Below are 18,108 nucleotides of genomic sequence, written 5' to 3'. Positions count from 1 at the left end.
ATTATGCACAGTACTTAATTTCTGTATGGAATCAAACTGTGTGTGCAACAGAATTGTATTTTTCTAACATCTGTAAAAAAAAATAACAGATGTTCAAATATGAGATGGAGAGTATATAGATCTTTTGAAATGTTCCTCTGAAACATGCAAGTTAGTTTCTGAATTACTTTGGCCTCTGTGAGTTTTTTGCAGAGCATTGTAATTTTTAATGTGACATTCTACACCTGAGTTACCATTTATTGGTCAGCTACCCGTAGGAAGAACATTTATRTTTCTTGTACACAGTAACACTAAGAGAGCAGAGCCTTTACCAAGACTCTTGATTTGTTGTCTGTATTAGGACTTTCAGGATAATGACGGAGAAACCTGTGGCCAGGCATACAGAACACATATTAGGAGTGAGTTACTGCATGATTAAGCAAAGCATTCCTTTCCTGAGATAAAAACACAATTAAATGGGATAAAATTGCTACTGGGATCTCCATCCTCATCTTTTGTTTAAATCCATTTTACTGTGATGACATTTGTGTGAAACAGCACTTGAAAGATGATTGTTTCTTAGAAATCCCCATTCACCTACCGTGCAGGTAGGGGGTAATGCTTTGAGTTATCTCTTTATGCTGATGGGATGATTGTGGTAAGGATGAAGGGCAAAGTTTTCATCTCTAATCTTCCACAGGGTCATTTTTGCCCTCAGTTTTTAATTCCAGTACCTGTCCAGTTCAGTGACAGACTTTCATATAGTGAAGCTGTTTATTTTCTGAATCCTTTTCCTAAAACATGCACAATACCCTTAATAAAATAAAACTTTGTAAGCAAGAGTTATAGACATTATCCTTTCATTTTGACAATTTAGACAATTTTTTTTTTCATTTCATGAAAATGTTAAGATTTAAATTGACTTTTTGTGGCATTATTTCAAGGACTAGGGGACGGAGAGATCATTCCAGTGGATTCCAGGATGTGTATATCCTGCTTAGGAGTTGAAGAGAAAATAATGTTCCTCCTCAGGCTTTTTCCACTTGGTCAGACAAGAACAGCATGATGTTTCCTGCATATGAAAGATCATTACTTCCTGAATGTACTTTCAATTCAGACAATTTCTATCTTGAAATTTCCTTTGCCCCCTCCAGCCAATTAAGTCACTGTCTATTAGTCTCCAGCAAAGAATCTGATTGCATCATCATTGGAGAAAACTGTTTATGAATTACCATTGTGTTTCATCAAACTGTGCTCAGTCAAATTCTTTGTCTCCTTATTTGGAATCTTGGCTCTTGTGATCAGGATTCCAAATCCTGGTTTAAGCAGCTGTGGAACTTTGTCCTATAATAAGTTCAGAGGTGGCTACAATAGACTAGAATTGCAAAAGTTTTGCTTGGCATTTGAAAACAAAGTAAACTGACTCACTCATTCTGGACCCTTTCTTGTCATTGTAGTATGGTCCAGGACCCGACTTACATCTCCTTTTCTTCTTTTAAGACCTTGCACCTGGATACTGTGGGTGGAGTTTTTCTAGTTGGGATCATTTATTATTATTGTTACTACTTTTATTATTGTTGTTGTTGTTGTTGTTATTATTATTATTATTATTATTATTATTGTTTTTTCCCTTGGTTGTGTGTTTTGTTAGTGGTTTCCTAACTTCTTTAATGGGCACTGTGTTCCAAGGAACCTCCAAGCACAGATGAGTAACCTTCCATTTCTGGAATGAGGAAGAGCTGGTTGAGTTTGGTTTTGACTTACTTTTGTTAAAGCAACAAAGCTGTCTGTTCTCTGCACATTTTGCTGACAAGTAGCACAAACTTAGAAACTTAGAATTGGGAGAGTGAAAGGAAAGCTGCACCATCTTCACTCTGCTTATGCTGATCACATAATGGCTAATGGTGAATGTTCTATGTAGTGACCATGAGGTAAAAGTTTCAAAATTTCAGCTTTGTGTGGAATGGAAAAAACACTGCTGGATGCTGCTGTGCAGCCAGGTGATGAACAGCTTGTCATCAAAGAAAAGGCTTTTTGAACCTTTGATACAGAAACTAAGACATTTTCAATGCTCTGCTTTACACAAAAGCCTTTTACTCTATGTATTTACAAAATGTATTTTGTAATTTTTAACGTACTCTATTCTTCCTTTTAATCTAGCTCCCGCTTCTTTGGAATCTTCAAGCAGTATAGAACAGGAAAAATATCTACAAGCCTTACTGAATGTGATATCCGTCCACTGCAAAATGAATGGCAGCAATACTCTCACTGTTAGCCCAACAATTGCTCTGTCTCCAGGTAAAATTGGTTTGTACAATGCTTTTCTCTGGTTAAGCTGACAAGTGACTTTTCTTTGATTTGGTGCTAGCTCCATGTTTGATATGAATTCTGTAATTGCTTTATTATTAAACTTTCTAGGTAGCCTATTTACTCTTGGTTTCAGTGAATGTGTTTTCTGTAGGTAAAGAATGTTAGTAATCTTCCCAAAATATTTTTCAGTATTAATCTGACATTAAAGTCTTTTATAACAAATTAAGATTAAACTGCGTATTGAATAAAAGACTACCAAATTTAAAAGAATGCAAAATGCTGCTCTATTTTATATAATGAGGGAGTGTGAGGTTGCAAGCTCAGATTTTATAAGAACAGCTACACCATTTAGCTGCAGCAGCAATGGAAGATATGTAGGACTTTTTATGCATTGCATACTCATAATAGGTTTCTACTAATATAATTTCCAAGTAGAGCTTTTCTTGCAGTGAAAAAATCTTCCAAAATACATTATTTGAGTAATGCCTAGGTAAAACCATGAAGAAATTACTCCCATGTTTTATTTTAGTTATTTTATTATGAAACTTGCTAAGGTTTAGGTCAAGGTAACCCCAGCATGTCAGGAAAGACTATGTGACTTGAAAGTGTCTGTCTTGTCTTACTCAGTTGTTTGTATTTGACCTAATAACTGCCAAACAGTGGCTTTTCTTGTAAAGTAACACCATCCCAAAAGTGTGTGCTTTGCTTCATTTATTGTAAAGTATGTTGATTGCTTAGCTGTATCTAACACCTCCATACTGTTGCCAATGTACTCATTTGTCTTAAAAAAGAAATCTAAAGTACAAAATTGGCAAGAATTAGCTGTACTGGGTGAAAAAAGGCATTTTATCAGTCATATTAAGTGTTAGTCTGGTTAACACTAGTTTTTTTTTATCTTCTATTCTTTTTTTGGCTGACTTTAGGCACTCAAAYGAGGGCTTCAAGAATGTCTACTGTGTTTAAGCAGGTAGTGCCAGGACATTTGGATGTAAATCTGTCCAATAGCTTTTCCCGAGGAGGTTAGTAAGACTAGCTCAAAGTCTATTATTTGAAGTAATAAATTACAAAAAATGTTAGTGAAATAAAAAGGATTCTACTCTTATTGGTTCATTGCTCTGTGAAACAACAAAACAGAAATTACAGATTGGCTTCAGTCCATAACATTATCCAAGTATCAAATTTCTGTTCAAATCCTTTACTTACCATTGAAATAAAGTTGGTTTCACGTTGGAATTAGTGAAAAATTAGCACTCAACTAGGGACTATGTTTCTAAATAATTTGGGATTCATCCATATTTTTAATTTGCCCATATAAGGCTTGAAAATTAGTATTTTTAATAAGCATTTAATGCACTTCAGAATTTCCAATTACAGATCATTCCAATATGTGTCTGAAGCTTAGCTGATGTTTCATGTTTCAAATAGTCTGTGAATAATTTTACTCTAAGTAGTAGGGAGTTATGTGGCCAGATGTAGTAGGTAAGGAGATACAGTGCATTCTTTGGAAATAGTTATTCCTAATTACAGGGGCTTATCAGTCTCATTTGTACAAGAACCCCACATTCTGTTAAGAGAATTCCTACTACTTCTACCCTTCTAGTCTGATGAAATTGCTGTGATTTTTTGTGTTCAACATGTGCTTAAGTCAGTGCACCGTGTTCCTCACCTATAGGTTTGTTAAACTAGGGATGAATCTACTCCCTAAATGGGAGCATTTAATATATCTTTTAGCCATTAATGTTCCCTTTACAATTACTCCTAAAAGTGTTTTTCTTCCCTTTGGATACCTCATCTAAAATTAATTAGATTTACTTTGACCTGCTGAGGTCCATTTCAACCCACATCTTCCTGTGTGATATAAGACCTATCATTTCATAAGGGGAAGGATAAAAATACTTTGTAGAGAAACATTTCCTGAAGAATTGGGTACGATTCAGGAAATGGAAGAAGGAAGAATGTGACAGTGAGGGAGAAAGGAAAAGATGTATAGGGAAGTGATGAGAATTGCAGCAGAAGGGAGGAGAGGAAGGCAAGGAGARGACATGGGGATCACCAAAGAATGAAGAGTTCTGTGCATTTTCATTAATCATAGTAAATGCATATCTCTTACATGAATTCTGTTTATGTTCTGTGCTCATTGTGTTGTTACTGTGTTGTAGCTGGAGATGAATAAAGCTGGTGATTTTAATTGGCTGGCTAAAATAGCTGGGTCTGAAGAGAGCATGAGGGAACGGTGGCTGCAGTTGTTGGATGGCTGGTGGCTGTGGCCAGCCTGGGTGAGCACTGGAGCAGTGGCAGTGCTGAGGGGCTGACAGCAGATGTTTGGTTGTGTTCCATCCCCTCACGCTGGCACAGAAGCGCCAACAGCCAAGGGGTATTGTGAGGCTATGAAGGTGCTCCAGATAAGTCAGGGAAAGCTTGCTAGTTGTTGTGTGGAAGTTGTCTTTTGAAGATGAAGGGATTACTGAAATAACTCTTGCTGGTTTCTAGGAGCAGAGTTGGTGTTAAGTGTGATAGGATGAGTTTGTTGCTAGTCAGAGCAGAGGAAAGGAGCCTGAAGGCAGTAATAGGTCACAGATGTGGTGTTTTGCTGGACATTGAAATCCCTTGGCTGAATTCCAGCAATGATCAGGAAGAGGGCAGAGAAGTTATCTTGTGTCTTGCTGGATTGCTGCCACACCTGCTCTGTGTGTCTGAAAGGTGTCTGTTCACAGTTCAGCAGGATACGTGAGGACTTAGCTGAAACATAAGAATGTTTGACACGTACAGTGGGAGCCCTGGTGAAGGTGAGAAGTTGACAGGGGAAGAGGGAACAATGAAAGGGGATATCTCCCTGGAGAGAAGTAAACACTAGGGTTTTTTAGATTAGGTGATACAGTTTTTTAGAAGAAATTCTAAAATACACGTAGAGTATATAAAATCTCTCAAATTGTTCTCAAATCCATTATTACAAAGTTTCTCACTACTTTTTCACAGCCAGATATATTTCATCTGTGAGGCAGCAAGCAGCTATGGATTATGCACTACACTGTGCAAAATAAAATAGTAGTATTTTTGTGATTTGGATTCTGGATCACTCTTTTACGCTGTGTTTATTGTCACACATACCAGAGCTCAAAAGCCAAGTTCAGCTATGATACACCAGTAGAAAATGACATTTTCTATTTTTGTGTGCCAGACAATGTATTTGTAATACATGTAATTTTAAAATACAAGTTAGAATATATATTCCTGTGTGTGAATAGTATTTCTCATTTTTAAAAACCATTTCTCATTTTTAAAAACTCTTTGTCACTTTTAAAATAGTATTTCTCATTTTATTGTTCTGAATACTCATCAGTTCAGAATATTTATGTCTGTATCAAGTATGGGGTTTTTTCCTTATCTGGGACATTGTCATGAAGCATCTGCCCAAAGCTCAGTCAAGTTGGTTTTGATCTGAAATATTTGGTTAAATACTTACGTTTCATCATATATTTTCATTCTTTGACCTTTTTTTGGCTGATATTTTTCATGAGAATTGCAAGTTCACTCAAAATCCATAGCTTTTGCTCTTACATTACTTTGTAATTATAATGATATCCTACAGAGCAGCACTTCTAATCTGGCATTGCTGTATAATTTAGCAGAACAAAAAGTTTTCTCAGTGAGGTTTACTGCTGTTGAAAAAATACTAGGATATTTATAATTAATAAGTACAGACCCATCTCAGGGAATAATTTTCAAAGCAGAAGACATGAACATTTTTAATATGTTTTAATAAAGTATTTGTACTAAAAGGACTTGGTTGTGTTGATGTGGGTTTTGAGCTGAATATAAATATATAAGGCTCCCACTGAAAACGAGAATTTTTGCAAGGGGAGAGGAAGTCTCTTTGTGTGGTAGATATTACATGTTCTCTAAACTGTACACATACACAGGCCTTTAAAAATGTTTGTAGGTGTATAGAAATAATATCTTGCACTCTGCTTTAGTTTTGAGGTCCATCAAATTATGTGATGTCCCTAGACTGAATCAACTTTTTATAAATAGCATCATTGTTGGAATTTTTAATTAAACTAACTTTCAGCTGCATAAAGACTTTCAATAAAATATTCAGCAGAATAATTTAAATACTACATTTCCTTTGGTGTTATAATTATAGAAAAACACATGATGGCTGTTGCTACATGTTTGAAGCTATTGCAATGACAGTAGAAATTATTCCTGTTTGATAAATAGATACCTCCTTCCCATTTTATATTGTTTTTGTGGCTTGATTGATGTTTTGTCTTGTGATGACTAAGATTTATGCTGTCTGATAAATCGTGTACTATAAAGAAATGCAATATATACTAGATCTTTGGAAATTAATAAGTAACCCTTTTCTTCTCTCCTGCAATGTGTTTCGCTGCAATGTGCATTCCATTCCTCCTCCTTCTGTCTTAACTGTTATCTGCCAGTGCTTGGCAACAGAGATAAATGTCTCACTCATTCAAATTCCAAATCAGCAACTAAGGAAAGAGTCCATCAAGGTACTGTATTCTGTGTCCTGAGAGCTCATTCTTGTCTACCATCTTCATAACTGCTGCAATTCCTTAATTCATTCTAAAGTAATACTGACAGAAAGCCTTGTTTCTGTATTAACAAAATTGTGGGGGTTTTAGTTCCATGTTGTGGTTCTGTTATGTTTCGGAGTTTTTTGCYCATTGAATGTAGGATGCAGTGACAGTGATCTAACACAGAGGGACACATAGAAAAATTTTAAACAGCTGCAATTCTGTTCTGGAAAAGAGTGTTTAGTATTCCTGCTGCTGAAGTAAAATAGCTAAGAAATAATATTATCTAGTCAATTAATTTCTTTCYATAATTAAGGTTGGTGAACAGGGGAAAATTGATTACTGTCAAATCAGGAAGTCATAAGGATGCACCATAAGGCAAATAATGAAAGCAAGATACTGCTAACAAAAATAAACTACTAGACAAAATTATAGTAGAAACATAATCGTGCCTTTTAATCACTGCTGTCCAATTCTGGTAAACATTTTCATCTGCGTGTATTAGTGACCAGTTCTGTTACTTTTGACATGCCACAAGTGCTAATAATGGTGCATTTGTGAAATGCTCAAAAGTATCTTTGTACATTTCATCTTTGGGAGCAACAGGCTGTGTTGGAGCTTGCATTTTCATTCCAAATGAATGACAACTTATTTCTCTTATTAAGTGTTTGCTGTGATTTCTGATTGCTAAAGTCTTTAATATTTCATCTGTAGTTGCTGAGACGTGGAACAAAAGTTTTTACTGAACACGCTCCTTTACAACGTGAGGTGTTTTATAAAAGTGGCTGGCTGTGAAGTGGGARCTGTTGAGAGCTGTTACTGCCTCAGAAGCTCCTTGCCAGCCCTTCTCAGTTGCTCCAGTTCATTTGTTCACATCTCTGACTAACAGCCAGACAGGCAGACAGGCTAAGCTGTACAGACAAGGCTTTGTTGAGGGTTATTGTACAGAATTCTTTTTTAAAAGAAACCTAATCCTGTTTCTAAAAAAAATAGAATAAAATTATTTTGCTGACTGAGCTATCTCAGTGGAATTTACTGTTATCTGCATCTTTTTTTCTTCTATGCAAGAAATGCTAACTATGCACAGTATTGGATTTTCCTGAAGAGGGKTGGGTGTTGGCCCTAGAGTATCTAAATTTCTCGTACTATTTCTGGTGCCCCTTTTGGATATCTGGTTTACAGATTTATGGACAAGAGTCTCTTCTGATAATCTGATTTACTGCATACTGTGATAAATAATTTCACACTGCCATTGGATGCCGAATTTAGTGTACTTTAAGGGATTTGATTTTCAAGTAGTGCTATTCATACTCTGAAAATCCAATACCTTTCACATGCCTCACATTGGACACACAAAGACAATGTCATTAAATCCTGGCTACTACTTGAGGTACAAGAAACAGACAATTATTTACTACCTATTTTTTCTTCTAGCACTAATCAGGCCTTGGCAATCTGGTTTATCACTGCTTTATCTTATGTTAAAATCACAAAAACTTACTCAAGCATGAAGAGACTAGCGCAAGTCTGTGTGCAGTAGAAATTTCCTTTGGCAATGCTTGTAGAGCTGCAGCAGCAAGGTGTACAATATGCAAACTCAAAGCACTGTTGGGCTGTTGGTGTAATGCTGTTCAAACATTGGTGCTTTCAGGTGCAATGAGTGGCTCCACATCACGCTGCACTGTTTCAAGCTCATGTTGTTGCTAGCTTTGGGATTTCTGTACTTTTCTGACTTCTATCCATCTAGAAATTTCATTTCCATGCTCTTACATGGACATTAATATTTGCAGGTTGTGATTTATCACTGTATTACTGTTATCATAGCAGCTGTTTTCTCTATGGTAGAAAGCACCGTGCAGAGTTAGATGAGTGTCTTAGGTTAAACAACAATGCAGCAGGATGGTTTGACAATCTTTGTTACAAAACTATTTCTTTCCAGTGCACACTGTTAATTCTGTCCTGTGAGGGATGCATGTGACATATTCAAGCATATGTCCTAGTAATTATGGTCTCCAGCACCTCACACACAGAGGTTTTTAAATATTCTTCATCCTTATGAAGGTGTATGGGCGAGTCTTCGTTCAAGCAACCGATTTATCAACACTCAGACTCCATTCATTGATGTTGGTGCAAGACTTGCAGGGAAAGATAACACCCCTCCCTACAGTAGCAGCTCTTTTCTGCAAAGTCAGCTTTTGAGAAGACAAGCAGCCCTCTATATATTTGGAGAAAAATCTCAGTTAAGGGTAATGGCAATTTTTTTCTTGTTTATGTTCAACATAGTTTTTATTTGGTTGAGTTTAATTGTTCTCATTGTTACAAATTGTTACAATTGTTACAGTAAATAATATTCAAGATAAACTGCATGGATAAGTCTCTTAAAGGTATAAAGTCTTATAAGAATTATCTCTATATGCATAATAACAATGTTGTATATCTAAGTGAGGGACTGGGGTGGTGAAAATCAATCTCTGTGACTATTTAATGCAACATAAACTATACTGAATTATCTTGAAGAGCAGTTAAAGATCAGGCTCACTCACAAAAGTTCTGTGCATAGAGCACTATCTGTCACTATTGGTCAAGTGTTGTTGTGTAGTTGAGCTGAGAGATGCAGATGGGCAGCAGACAGAACTAGAGAGGAGTTGAACTCTGTATTTRCAAGTTGTTGCTTTCAGAGCCACACTTAATGACAACAAAATAYGTTCTGCTGTCCTCTGACCCTGCTGGCTGCTCGTCTCATATCTTCAGCTCAGTGGTTTCTCTTTTGGGAAACAAGAAACAGGCTAATTTGGTCATTTAAAGTGCAATTTTATTTTTCCTGATGTGTTGAAATATGTTATGAAGGAAATGGAATGCTGTTAGTCAGGGAAGCAATTATCAGAGAAGGAAACCTTCATTGCTGTGGGCAGCCTAAACCCATGTAAAGCCAAATTGATGAGACTAAGAACAGCCCAGAATTCTGAGCATCCTGGATGCTATAATAATGGATTACATTAAAAGGACCATAATGTGTACAGTTTTGTACATATTTTTGATAGATTTTAATGTTTTAGATGCAGTTGTTTGAGAAATAGATAGCCTCTAATTCTTAGTTGTTTTACTTGTTTTCTGAAAATGTTTTCAGATTTTTTTAAATCTCTGCATTTAAAAATTTAAAAATTAGTTGTTTTCTACTTTCTTATTCAAAATGTGAATATTCATAAAATATTACATATTTTTTGAAATACAAAAGGTCCAAAAAACATTATTGGTAGTAGGAAAATATATCACTATTCACTTTTGTCTGAAATTATGTTCTATCTGGAGATGGAGGGCTCATGCTGTACCAGAATAATGCATCAATTACATAGAATTAAATTGCTATAATCCAATAATAATGACTGTTTCTATTTGATTTCTTAATCAATGTGAAGACTTCAGTTATGCATCTAAAGTTGTGTAGCAGAAACTACTGCTGTATTCTGCTAAATGTCATGTCATGTAAACTGATGAAGAAAACAGAAATACATGTTTTAATGAAATGTTGCTGCTTTCCTCAATTGCTTTTGTCATGCGTTATTACAACTTACCGTTGTTGAATTACTGAATTTATTTTTGAGCCATGCCAAAATATAAACAGAATTAAACCCAGGCTTGCACTTCCCTACATTTTCACTTGGCATCCTATGAAGGAGCTTAATGAAGATTATTTGCAGACCAAGTTTAATTCAATGAAAGCAATTTCTGAAGAAAACTCAAATAGTTTGGCATGAACATCTTCAGTGATGCTTCATACATGAGAATTGTTTTTCCTAAAGATATTCTCCATGTTATCCTTTTCATCATAATCCATTGGGTTTTGGTAGGGGTTTTTTCAGTCAGCTAACTCATTCTCTTTTTTCAGTCCTCCTCTCTTCTTGCTCCTTTGCTAAATGCAGTAAATTAAATAAAACATGAGGAATTCTGCTAGGAAAACCATCCAACTGCTGCTCTGTGTTGAACTAGGTACTTCAGACAAACAGCTCCCTCAGTGTACAGTGATTGCTTAGATGAGTCAGCTGGTTTGCAATTATGGGACTTCTTTTGGGGTGTGGGGGTTACTTGTTTTCTGGTTTTTTTGAACTCCCAAAATCTGTCCTGCACTGTTGGTTTGGTATCCATGCAGTTATTTTAATTTTTATTTATTTATACTTGATTTKCTTTAAAAATGTTAAAGGAAGCACATTATGTCATGTATAAAGAACAGAACAGATTGTCACTCAACTTTGTTTTTTTACCACTATTACTGCTAGAAGTATTATTATTGTTATTAAAAATATGACTGCTGTGCATTATATTCTGCTGTTATGTTTATAGTTGGGTGCTTTATTGTGGTACATTTTGCAAGGATTTTTTTTACATTTTTTATTATCTTGGGCAGGTGTTAAGGTACACAGATTTTTCATGAGTAATTAATTATTTAGCAATAAAGCAGGCAAGGCTTTGTCATTTAAGGAGACTGTCAGTGAAAAATATGCTTCCTTTTTAAATTACATCTGCTGTTGTCCTTTTCATGCAGGGGTTCAAACTTGATTTTGCTTTGAATTGTGAATTTGTTCCTGTTGAATTCAGTGACATCCGACAGACAAAGGCGAGCTTTAAAAAGCTGATGAGAGCTTGTGTTCCCAGCACTATTCCTACCGATTCTGAGGCCACATTCCTTAAAGCACTCGGGGAGTCAGAGTGGTTCCCACAGGTAATTTATCTGACAGGTACTTCTGATAATCTATATGCAGTACTGCTCACACAAAATAAATTCCAAGCTCTTCTGACAGGGAACTATTGTGTCCTAACCAGCTGTTCTTTGCTCGCTGTAAGCACTTTGCATGCTATCAATTCTGGCATTACATAACCATTATTACTGTTTTAATACAATCATAACATTTAAAAATATAGGAGGCATTTTTATAGCAAAATTTATGTTTTGTAATGTGGAACACACACAAAATGTCTATCTATATAAATATATGGTTTTCTAGCTATATAAATTTATGGCCTTGTTTTTAATGTTATATTTTATATATTTTTAAAAATCAAGAAAAAATTATCAATAAATTAGCTTCTTGACTTAAAAACCACTATTTGACTTTTCCTATGTATTCCCACCTGAATGTACAAGTTAATAAATAAGCAAATATCTGTTGTGGGATATGGGGAAGTGTTTGTGGGGAAGAGAGGAATCTGTGTGTGKTAACCTGTTCTCTTTGAATCAGTACCTTTATTTCGCCATCACCTATTTTTTTACATAACTATTAACCAAACAAACGCAAGGCTGGAGCAAACTTTGCAAGGTTCAAATTAAGAAGGATGTGGGAAAAGCAGCTCTGTAAATCTAAAACCACTTTAATTATAGTGAATGTCTTTTTAACAGCTGCTTGTTATGTTTGGAATCCAGTGCTGAATATACTTTTCTCCAATGCAATTAATCATAGAAAGCAGAATAGAAACTTACGCTAATTTCTTAAGGAAGAAATATTTGTGAGTAACCTGTCAGTTATTACACATCAGAAAATGCACTCCTTGAAATGTGCTGCAAGGARTGGCTCAACTTCTTCCCTGTGGTGAGAGCAGGAGCTGGTCATGGCTGGGTCCGGCCACCAAGGTTTTCAGGAAGGGGACAAATGGGGAGAGCATGGAAAAGACTTGTTTTCTTCATCATGTGAACATTTTCAATCACAGAGTGGTTGAGCCAGTTGATAAGTGTAGATAAATGAATTTAATTAAATTTCATTATCAAACTGATGGAATAAACATGTCCCTATAGCAGCACAGGGATCAATGGGAGAGAACACTGGAGTTCCTCTCTTTTGGCACATTGGAGAGGATCGTTCTTTGCTGTAAGTGTATCACTCTGCTCAGGGCTAGAACATAATGTGACACACAAGCTTTGTTTCATTTAAACCATATTACTGTGGTTTAAATCATGTCATATGAGACTTACGTGATAAAGTTAATTTATGACTTACAAAGTTAATTTATGACTGATTTGGCACATTTTCTTCTATTCCCATGAAAGAACGCAGATCTATCATCTCAGAATTGTTTTTATTGTATTATGCTTTCTTCTTCGRAGCAGTAGAAGTTTAATATTACTGATTTTAACACTATGGACTCTCTTTATAAGAATGTGAATCCGTAAAAGAAATTGGAAGTGCTGCCCTATCTTCTGAATAGAAATTTTAAAATAGTGGTTTGCATTTTTAACAATGAATCTGTAAAACCAGATTGCATATCAGTTTCCTCACTAAAGATGGGGGAAAACAGCCTTTTTTCTATTCTACTGCCTAAGAAAATGTAGAAGAATAAACAAGCTTGGTTTTAAAAGTGGTTCTCTTTTCAATCTTTTCCTATAAAAATGCAGGGAAATTAGTCTGCTTGGATTGTTTTTTTTTCTAAATAATGGCTGTGTGAATGCTCAGAGGAGTCAATTGTCTATCCCAATTTCTTTAGCGATATTGATCAGTTTTTGAAAGAAGAAAAAAGCAGACTGCCCTGAATAAGGACGAATTTTCTAGAGTTTAACTGTTGTTTGGTTGATTTTTTTCCTCTGATTTTCTTCAATTTAATTTTCTTCTCACTTTCCTGTACCTTCTGTACTTTCTGAACTTATTTTTTCTTTGCATAAATGATCATAGATGATTCTTGCCATCTTTTATTTGTTTTCCTATATTATTTTCTTCCTTCTTCCAGGCTTTCATCTTTCCTATTGCTTCTATTGGTTGGATTATATTCAGTGCTCCACAAAGAACAGTTTCACTCTGCTGTAAAAAAACTGAATTGCTAATAGGTGTTACCTATTATGTTGTTTACCAAGAGTGCTGTCATAGTATACAAAAATGGTAAAATCATCATACAGATTTTTCTTTTTAGTTATAATAATGTGAAGTCTCATAGAAAAATAAAATTGCTCAGTTTCACCTGAACTTCTTTAACCTGCCTATTTTATCAKCATTTTGTAATGAGTATTAAAGTGCAAATAATTAAGGTGTCCTCTTTTCTTGTTTTTGCCTGTCTGCCCAACTATCTAAACTGTTTCTGGGATCATTTATACATTCGTGGTTTGATTATTTCTGGTGGTGTTGTTATTACTGTTCCAGTCATTAATTTCCAACTTCCATGGGATTGAATATTAGTAATATTATATTTTAAATATCTTACATGGGTTCTCCCATCAAAGCACTTAGTGACTTTATGGACCCTTAACATTTCACAGGAAATTATTTTATTGTAAAGCCCCGGATGGAATTTCCCTCGAGTAAATCCGTCAGCTGTGTTGTTCCCATTCTCCTTTTTATGACAGTTATTTTATTGCAGTACTCATTGGCTTTAATACTTTCAGTTCCTATCTTCAAAACTTCCCTTAGTTTTATTATAGTTCAGATGGAAATCCTAAGACTGYTACGTTTTATTGTTGGTTAATCAGTTGCATCAATGTATTTCTCTCTGCTCTTGGTAGATCCAGGAATGCATTTTTAAATATTAAATGTTAAAAGATTCTGGTTTTTGCTATTATCTAAAGATTTATCTAGAGTGTGTTACTCATTTGTAATACTTTATAGCTTCACAGGATAATGCAACTGGGTGTGATCATCTCTGAACTCCTGGAAAATGGTTCTTCTGTTATGGTTTGTTTGGAAGATGGCTGGGATATTACTGCACAAGTAAGCTGCTACAAAAACCTTGAAATAGCTAAATAGTAAGAAAAAACATCAGGCAATACTTTTTTACACAAGTGACAGATAATTAGGTATAATGTGAATAAATTTGTGTTGTGGCAGCAGAGAAGAAACCAGAATGCATGAGTCGTTGCATTCATTTGCAATTTACGTCATGAAGTAGTTCCTTAAAAAGAATTTGTTCCAAAGGTTCTGATGTTGTTAACAGTTCTAAGGCTTAGATATAAGATCTGCATTCTTGCACCTGACCATGTACATGTAAGAATAAAAGCTAAAAGTTGCCACAGCTGTTTTTTTATCTTTTTTTTAATATAGTACATTTTAAATACAGGAGGAATTGATTCTCTTGCATTCACTTTCCATAAATGGTTAGGAGACCACACAGGGAGAAACAAAATTTGTGCCAAAGTGCCTGTAACACCTGCTGCAAGGACAGCTCACCACAAAATATAAATTAGATGAATCAAGATCTRCTGCCTCATTTAGTAGATGCATTGTGTCCTTACTGTTGCTTCATAATTCAGAAGACAAACACACACATCCATAATTCTAGTAAATAAAAACTTCATGTGCAGCCAGTATCCTAATACCAGGTAAACAAACACATAAAAGAATGTGTCCGTAGTTATTGGCATCATTGCCAAACAATGAAGAGTAGAGAGGGGAGATACATAGCTGGAAGTGCAGGACCGTGCTGCATTTTAAAGTCTCCTTAGACATTGTATATGAAAACAGACTGCAGTTGGCTGGTGCAAAAATTCTAAAGTCATCCTCAGGACCAATTCTTTAATGCTTTCTTTGCTGAGGTAGAAGATATTATCGTTTAAATGTTTATTATAGAAGTTCTTTTATTTCAAACAGAATTTAAATGTGGTAAGCATTGTAATCACCTCCCAAGTCTATAACTGCTTGGGTTTTACTTCTACATATACCATAAAGTCTCACTGTAATTGAAAGAGTTTTCATGCAAAATATTATTTGTTTAGTAAAAGTAATTAATGTATGTGATAAAATAGTTGTCATTGAGCTTATACAAAAACTTTGGTTTTCTTGAACAGTAAACAGGTTGTTGAATGCTTGTATTCAGTTACTATGTGTTTCTTCTAAATTCTGTCACTCGTAACACAAAATATCCTGTTTTGTAATCTAGGTGGTATCTCTGGTGCAGTTACTCAGTGATCCCTTCTACAGGACACTTGAAGGCTTCCAAATGCTGGTGGAGAAAGAATGGCTCTCTTTTGGTCATAAATTCAGTCAGCGCAGTAACCTGACTCTCAATTGTCAGGGCAGTGGATTTGCTCCTGTTTTCTTACAGTTCTTAGACTGTGTGCATCAGGTAAGTCAATCTCTTTTACAAGAAGGCTTTGTGAAGAAATGTGTATATGCCAGTATTTCAGATGTAATAGATATGGGTTTGAGAGAAGACAAGTAACATCTTCCCCTAGATTTTATTAAGGGGAATGGATTTAATCTCAACAAGAGCTGGAATGTGTGTCCAGAGGAGAATGACCCAAAGCAGACTCAGAGGGATGGCTGAGTACAGATGGTAGTACAGATCTATTCAGGTCATTTATTTTTATGTTAAGACTTGGATTTGGCAGTCCTGGAGTACTTCTGCTCAGGAGGAATGGACTGATTTTTAGATCCATAACTAGACAGTTTTTAATTCCTTGTGCCTGATGAGCATTGAAGAAGCCTTGTACTTGTAACCAGTTCTGGAAACAGCTTTAAAACAGGGGTTCTGAGATGTTCCTGATTTCTATGTATAGTACATGTTCGGAAGAACTTGGGCACCAACAATTGTATTGTGTAGGAAGAAGTTAGGTTGAGATTATACTTATTTTAGGTTAGTTCTGAAGTCTGTCCTTTTCTTCGTCTCAAACCACTAAATGTAAATTCTTTGCAGTGTTTCTGTGTATGCAAACACAAGATAAATGCTTGCACAGTTTCTCTTGTACATGCGTTCTTTTTTTCCCCAATTCTCTTATTTTTTGCATTGAAAAAGCTGGAAATTTCCTTGACATTATTAATCTGTTAATTACTAATTAACTACTACTAAATATTACATGTTAAAATATAGGGATGACTGTGTATCCCAGAAGATAACTGTTAAAGCTCCAGCCTTTTTACTGGCAACACACAGTCATGGTCAATACTTGCACAAGTAGACCCTGAAAGTGAAGTCTCTGAGTAGCGTAATTCTGCTACCTGAAGAAAACTCCACAGATTAAATACCTTGCCAAACCAATGGAAAGCACCCTCCAAGTCTGTCTGTGTCAGACTGATAATGAATGAGCTTATAAGAAGATGAGAGAAAACTTGCTGAAAAACGTTATAGAAAAAAAAAAAAAACCTTCCTTTGTGTCCCAGTGTTGAGCATCAACAGCCATCATTGTTTTCTCAGAAGTTAATAAATCATATCCTTGCAATATGAATTTATTCCTACAGCATTCCCCTTAAGAAAACCTTAGAAAATAGGTTTAGAAATAACATCTCCTTTTATTGATCTCCTTCCCAGTTGTTGTTGTCCTCAGATTTCCCTGAAAAGAGTCAGTACTGCACTGTTCATTCAAATAAGTTAATCTGCCCGAATGTCGCACTATTTGTTACAACAGGCTTAGGGTTACTGCTCCCTTTCCTGAAGTAGGAAAAAATGTATTCTTGGTTGCAGTGGCTACAACAGGATAAAATTGCCATGTGCTCTAATTCTAAAACCTATCTGCCTCGTGGTTCATTTAGTTCTGTGTGTAAATCATTTGTCTTGGTCATGCTGCTGTAGTCTCTCTGCTGTCAGGTGCCTTCTCTAAGTTTAAATTGGCAGATTGGATGACACCATCCTTTAGCAGAATTATGTAAACCTACGTTTGATTTTAAGCAGTAGTGTAATTTTGAAGTGAATCCTTCCAGCATCTCCCTTACTGGGTTTTTTTTTGATGCTGGTCTGGTGCATGCGTACTAGATTTTTTGGGGAAGAATTTTAACTTGCACCAATGAATTGTCACTTGGCTTAAAACCATGGGGGTCATCAATATAGAGTGGAATCATCAACTCAACTGGACTAAATTTAGTCCAGATAAAACCACAAATGTGTAGTATGGCTGCAGGGACCTCAGCACTAGCTGCTTCCTCTGTTTGTCTACTCTGAGTTGCTTCTGATTACTTGATAATTAGACATAGCCTTCGTCCTGTTCCCGAGCCTGGAAACACTTTGCCTCAGTTTTACTGTAATAAATCTTAGAAAGTTTTCATAAAGAAAGGCAATGAAATTATCCATGCRTACCCATGCAGTATTTCATTCTGAAGTGATTCAGAGATGACACAAATTTTGGAAAATAAATGGGTTATCCAGAAGAAAGTTAAAAATTAAATTCAGGGATTTGGGTTTATTGTCATAAAGTAGAATGGACCGTGTTTTCTTCAAGGTAGAATTCTTGGTTTCTCTTTAAGTTACGTTTAACAAAATCTGCACTTCTAAAAACATGGAATAATGGATTATAATCCCACCTTTGAAAGTTWGGATAAATGCAGAGTGGGATAAATCCCTGCTGTTAACAGCTGCTAGGTATGATTTTGCCTCAGGCTAC

The 18,108-nt window shown here is 35.5% G+C and overlaps 1 protein-coding gene across 9 annotated transcripts in view; it reads left to right on the top strand.

Moving 5' to 3' along the window:
* SBF2 (SET binding factor 2) overlaps positions 1-18,108 on the top strand; it is a 226,965-nt gene that overhangs the window by 192,100 nt on the left and 16,757 nt on the right. For 5 of the 9 annotated variants that reach the window (XM_057369731.1, XM_057369737.1, XM_057369739.1 and 2 more), the window contains 7 exons: positions 2,140-2,277; positions 3,213-3,308; positions 6,732-6,803; positions 8,889-9,073; positions 11,368-11,544; positions 14,408-14,509; positions 15,675-15,860. In XM_057369731.1, the coding sequence (XP_057225714.1) occupies positions 2,140-2,277; positions 3,213-3,308; positions 6,732-6,803; positions 8,889-9,073; positions 11,368-11,544; positions 14,408-14,509; positions 15,675-15,860 (956 nt within the window). The remainder of the gene's footprint in view (positions 1-2,139; positions 2,278-3,212; positions 3,309-6,731; positions 6,804-8,888; positions 9,074-11,367; positions 11,545-14,407; positions 14,510-15,674; positions 15,861-18,108) is intronic. The other 4 variants (XM_057369734.1, XM_057369733.1, XM_057369736.1 and 1 more) reach the window with 3 other exon arrangements.

This window comes from Malurus melanocephalus, unplaced genomic scaffold (assembly GCF_030028575.1).
Source record: "Malurus melanocephalus ecotype Western Australia unplaced genomic scaffold, MMel_1.1 scaffold_114, whole genome shotgun sequence".
Lineage (NCBI taxonomy): Eukaryota > Metazoa > Chordata > Aves > Passeriformes > Maluridae > Malurus > Malurus melanocephalus.
The sequence above is the reverse complement of the archived record's forward strand: the minus strand, read 5'-3'. Positions and strand labels throughout refer to the sequence as shown.